Raw genomic sequence first — 6,085 nt, forward strand, 5'->3', positions numbered from 1 at the left:
TGAGTTTTATGAGAGCACTAGCCAACAAATCTACATGGAAATAACATTAAACCGTAGGCGACTCCAAACAAATCTTTACTGTCCATACAACACTCGTTACACAAGTTAAATATTTAAACGCACATCCAGCAAGGAGATAGAAGATCCATACTGGAAATTATTATAATGCCGTTTTTAATGTTCAATGGCCTACTGATTAATGTAAATGTGTTCCATCCAAGCCAATAAGAAACATCAAAGCTGATGCTCAATAACTCATGATCCGCAGACACATCCAGCCTACAAACGGTTAAAGGTTTGACGCGGATCGTTGAATTAGTCGTTAATACAGTTAATCTCGAGAGCTAACAATTGCCCACCCTGGTTTACTGATCATCTGCTATAGAGTATTTGAAGAAACATTGTTACCCACTTCTAACTTTTATTCAAATGTTTTGTAGAACACACATTTTTCCCACTAAGAAATAAAATGTAAAGGACCGTAAAAAATAAAAAATAAAAAAAAATAAAGGTGTTTTCAGTTTCTTAATCCATGTTTTAATAAAATAGTATATTTTGCTTTAAAGGGGCTGGGGGGGGGTTGCAAGAGTCACAAGGGCACTTTGCAGTAAAGGCAGGTGGTAATACACACAAATACATACCCGATCTTAAAAACAAATAACATTCGATTTGTAAAATAATTACATTATATACATTTCAGGATATATTGGTTTAGTGATTGCAAAGACAAGAATATAAGAAAAAATTATCTAATGAAATCTCCATTTTTTAACAAAATGTACCTTTACCAACTATCTAAATTGTAAATTTATGAGCTCCTTTTGTTTATCTGTGTTAGATCCTCTTAATGTATGTATTGTAGCTCCGTGACCTGACTTTCTATGTGGATTGACCAACGATAGATTAGTTTGAGCTGGCCATCAACGGTTAACGGTAGAGGAAGCAGCAAAGAACGCAAGACGAATAATTTATTGTATAATCATACTGTTTATTGTAACATAAGACACACAACTGTGTACTGCCAAAGCTCCTATATATTGTCCGGATCAAACACCCAATAAAATGTCTTTCAGTAATGTATGTATCGTAAGATGCGCTATGTAAATTGTTCATGCCAAATACATAAAAGATAATATTAACAACTGCATTATTGTTTTATTATGAACCCGTTAATGTGAAAACCACGTATCGGATGTAGTTACATTTCCCTAGAGCCATACCTTGCCGGCTTGTGGTACTGACACAAGAAGTCAAACCGGTCATCTGGAATCGGTACTCTGCTTTCATTTGGATTAATGGTGCAAAAAGGAAAGTTTTCAGCCGCCGCCTGGCTCTTAGTCAACACATTAAAAAAAGTTGATTTCCTGTGAAAACGAAGGGAAAACACATGGAAATTGTATTAAAGACCTTCCAACCCTCAGCACGGAACGTGTACATATTAAATTGCAGCAGCATCAAATATTACACTTCATCTGCTAAAAAAGGAGCACATTTAAGCGGAGAGGTAATATCGAAATCCTGACGGGGGAAATGAGTTTATAAACGGAAGCAGTTATGCGAGTTATACCCACTGCATACTTCGAGTAACCAAGCATACTTCGAGTAACCAAAACGTCCAAGCTGTGGAGATCATCAGCTGAGACAAAGCTAAAATGAGCCTTTACCAGCCAAAGGATCCACGGTGCTGAAGTTAAACGAAAATTGTAGAGAGCAGAGATTCTGGATGGATTACTGACCACACCGCTGGCTGCTCCTCTTCTCATTGCATAGTAAAGCACATAATAATAATAATAATAATAATAATAATAATAATAATAAAAAAAAAAGTATCAAAACCATCTAAGCAGTTCAGTATTTGAAACAGAGAATTTAGACTCTAGTTTCTTTTCTTTTTGTAACCAGAAATATCCCAAAGTGCCTAAGTTTTATGAATACAATTTAAATTAAAATGGCGGTTTCAAGTATTTCAATTTCATGTATATTTCAAATGAGCAACTATTTATAAACTGACACACATCCAATAGCACCAGGGCTTTGCACATGACACATATAATCCACATACACCTTTATAAACATGTATGTAAGCATTAGCCAGAACACATGAAAAAAATGCACCTATAAAGTAAAGTGTGTCACCTAGTCCAACGTTGAAGCTGCTTAAAGTTAGTCTACTGACGAGCGGTAGACTTATAGATTGTATGCTAAACTCTGTATATGGAATCATATAATGCAGTTAAAATCTTGGTAGATTGTAGGTATGGTGAAGGTTCACATTCAAGATATTGACATATATGCTCCATTACGCTAAGCTCTAGACATAGCCATAAGTGGCATAGTTTCTAAAACATAGCTGCATACCAACCACCACAAACCTCGACTTTACATGTTGGCTGTAAACAGGACTCTCGGCACCCAGAGTAGGTCTGGAGGCTGTGCCCCGCGCGGACATCAGATCCGCTTTTCAAAGTGGAAGGGGTTCCAGGGCATTGACTGAACCGTTGCATCTGGATGACCCCGAAAACTGGAAGCCATGAATCTGGTTTTTGGGTTCATTCAGATGTAATGAAGACATAACTTTGGACAGTTTACTCCAACACAGCCACTGAATCTTCAAATGCAATGTGGAACCAAAACTCTGGTTCATTCACTTATTATTTCCCGTCTTGACTGCTGCAACACTCTTCTTGTTGGCATTCCACTGTCTCGACTCTCTCCTCTACAGTCTGTCCTAAATGCTGCCGCTAGGCTTATCTTCCTTGCACGCCGCTCCTCTTCTGCTTCCCCACTCTGTAAAATCATCCACTGGCTCCCAATTACCTTTAGAATTAAATTTAAAATCCTGGTACCAACATATAAGGCCCCCCCATAACACTGCTCCTCCATACATTTCTCATAAGCAAATACTCTCTTACTCCATCCTTACATTCTTCCCACGGGCTAAGGCTCTCCTCCTCAGTTATCACCTCTTCCTTTTCCCATCTACAATATTTCACTCGGGTTGCCCCATATCTCTGGAATCTACTTCCACTGAACCTTCAGCATTCACCCTCCCTCCCAACATTCAAGAAACATCTCAAAACCCACTTGTTTAGAGAAGCCTCAACATCTTAGCTGCTAGAATCTCCTTGTCATTGATACGACCACCACACTACCTCTCACCCTCTGTGCCTTATGTTTGTCACCCCATTCCCACAAGATTGTAAGCTTGCGAGCCGGGCTCTCTCCACTTTATGTATCGGTTTGCCTTAGTCTGTCAATTCTAGTCTTGTCATACCCCTTGAATTTATGTATTGTATTAAGCGCTGTGTAAACTGTTGCGCTATATAAATATAAGATAATAATAATAAAGTTGTACCTGGATAGTGTACTTACATCATCTTAACTAAGCTATTGCATAAAATTATTAAAATGTACTAAATATTAGAAATCCGGTGTAACCTACCCTACATTTGGCAATCCAACAATTCCAATCTTCAAAGAGGTCCCAAATCTTCCAATGATTGGATGCTGCTTTGGTCCATCGTCTGACTTTTTGGGCGGCATCTGAAATGCAGTTAAAAAGGCAAATGAATAAAAATGTTTGTACTGGTTACTACAGAAGTGAGGATTTTCTAACAATTTACCTTTTTGGGGGCCATTACTGGATTTCTTGAAGGAGTGAGACAGAATTATATTAGAATCTTGCCTTTTAATCATTTTTGGCCTGTTCAGAAAAGCGCCATCGGGGAAGATCCGGTGGTATAACTACAGGGCAGTTCGCAGACACACAACTTGCTAATAATAACAGCAGGACGACGGGGAAAGCTGAGCACACGTTCTCTAAAAATGACACCTGATGCCATCAATATGGGGAACTGACGCCAATCTGGCAAGCGGTAGAGCTGGACGTGTCCCCTAGGAGAACGCTGCTTACTGTATAATACTGTACGTTAGAGAGCAGGGGGCATCATGTACATGAGCAGGACACGTAATTCAGTTTACGGTCCATGAGAACCCCTGTAATAAAAGATAGAATGACATGACACAGAAGCTGCAGCCCTGCAGTTGCTCTGCTCCTGTGTGGGCCAACAAATTGCTTGAAGCAGCCAATCAGCAGAAGAGGTTTTATTGAAATCACTGGGACTGCTAATGGAGTCTGCGTAGACCCTCGTCCCCGGCATTTACCGAGCCAGTGCGCTCGCTGACCGGAGACCGAGCACGTCTTCTGCACATCAAGTGGGGAAAATAGGTAAATGCATATTGGGGGATCCAGCAGACCCCCATGCACTGCTAGAGGGGGGGGGGCGCACTGTGTAAATTCAAAGGGACTTTCCAGCTATCTTATGCACTAAACTGCATGTAATGGCTGGAGTGTCCCGGTGATGTCAGAATGCATGTTAATAAAGGTAAAGCAGCCACAGACCCGTTTAGAAATCAGCTCAGCAATTAACAAAACTATTTCCGTCCGCAGGAAACGTGTATCTGCCGTTCTGAGGCATCTATACTCTGACAGTAATTTGTCACCCGGGCGGGTAAAGCGAATTCCTCTCACCCGATCTGGGAACAGCCTCTCCTTTTATGTTCAGACTGATCAGCCATGACAAGCATGAGCTGGCAGACGCCTCCTGGGAAGTGCCATGACTGAGAGCTGCATCCCTGACAGGCCTGCACATGGCCTGTGCGTGTGCCCGAGAGCAGCCTCTGCCACCGGGCAGCCAGCATATGGAGCACTCACCCTCACTCCGAAGCACGTGCTCTTCCCGGGCTAAACGGAACGGCTCACCGGCAACACACGGGTGTGAAACCTCACAGACCTCCCCGGCAATCGCACGTTCAGCAGCAGCCGGCGTCCCAGAGACGGAAGGGGCGGGACATCGCGCGGCACATTCGCATAACACAACATTCCATTGGCTGGCGATGTAAGGTGAAAGGTCAGGCATGAAACTGCTTGCACGGAGTTCGCCATGCTGCCGCTTGGATCAGGATGGTCAGGGCTGGCGGCTTCTGCTGTAGCGCAGGATGATCGCTTGGGATTGGGCTGTTTGTAGGAAGATCGTATTTGTAGACGGAAACCGGAGAGAGTGATTTCTAAAAATGAAATTACATATAAAAATGATTTGCTGAATGAAAGGGCCGTGCTGCGCTTCAGCGTGAAATACCGGCGCCTCCGGAGTAATGCCATTCAAGGATTATTTATATATTTGACACGCTATATGTAAGGGTATTAGGGCCCAGCCCCCAGCCAGAGTCCTGAGTACACATCGGCTTTAAAGCCTCGGGTTTGGGTAGGGATTGCAGATTTCTCCTCTAATTGGGTTATTACATTTTCCGTTAAGGGAGCCATCTGGTGAACCCTCGCTAGAGTGCTGGGTCCTGGGACGAGGAGGAATTCCCATGTATTGCGTCATACTTAATCCTCGTAAACAGAATCCGCCAGGATAATTTCCAGAAAAACTAGATTTCTAGGCTTGTAAAATTAGGACCCGTCGCTAGGAACTTTTCTTTTTTCTTTATTGAAGATTTGTTTTGCTAGAAATGTAGGAGATGAGGTGAGGAAAGAAAATAACAAGTTCGGTTACAGTGTTGACCGAGTATTAGTTTGCCAAGTGAGGAGCGATGGCATAAGTGTGATGCGGCGGCAAGAGCAAAAAATCAGACGGTATGATCATCGTGTTCAGGAGTCAAAGGCGTGTGCGCTGCTTCTTACAACCCCAAGCCTCTGACGTTGCTGGAGTCCATTATTTTTGTTAAAGCCGTCTAATCACCCTAAGTAAAAGCAAATACTTTCGTTCTCTGTCACATGCTGGTACGTAAAGGTATTTTGAGTAATATATTCTAAGTGCAAATTGAGAGTCGACAATATGGAGAATAGAAGAAGTGTGAAAACATGAAATGAATTGTCAGACCAAAGCAGGGATAGGCGGATAAGTGTCCGTACGAGAACACCAGCGTCCGTGGCAAGGTTTGTGAAGGTCTAAAGACATTGTCCTCCACAGACGCCTGTAAGTGTCCATCATGAGCAATGTTGGTGTCTACCCCGTACCAAAGCATATTACTTTATCAATGCGGAATGATTTGGGGATACTTACTGAACCACATCATTGGT

The 6,085-nt window shown here is 42.2% G+C and overlaps 1 protein-coding gene across 2 annotated transcripts in view; it reads right to left on the reverse strand.

Moving 5' to 3' along the window:
- The window catches only part of LOC149285967 (obg-like ATPase 1), a 67,189-nt gene extending 63,551 nt beyond the window's left edge, over positions 1-3,638 (reverse strand). The window contains exons 1-3 of one of the 2 annotated variants that reach the window (XM_089494713.1): positions 3,624-3,638; positions 3,443-3,543; positions 1,221-1,364 (exon numbers count right to left, since the gene is read on the reverse strand). In XM_089494713.1, coding sequence (XP_089350839.1) covers positions 1,221-1,364; positions 3,443-3,543; positions 3,624-3,638 — 260 coding nt within the window. Of the gene's footprint in view, positions 1-1,220; positions 1,365-3,442; positions 3,544-3,623 lie in introns of those variants that run through there. The other variant, XM_089494714.1, reaches the window with a different exon arrangement.
- Between the last annotated feature and the right edge of the window lie 2,447 nt (positions 3,639-6,085).

Source organism: Sceloporus occidentalis, unplaced genomic scaffold, assembly GCF_023333645.1.
Source record: "Sceloporus occidentalis isolate IW3139 unplaced genomic scaffold, rSceOcc1.0.p SCAF_74, whole genome shotgun sequence".
Taxonomy (NCBI): domain Eukaryota; kingdom Metazoa; phylum Chordata; class Lepidosauria; order Squamata; family Phrynosomatidae; genus Sceloporus; species Sceloporus occidentalis.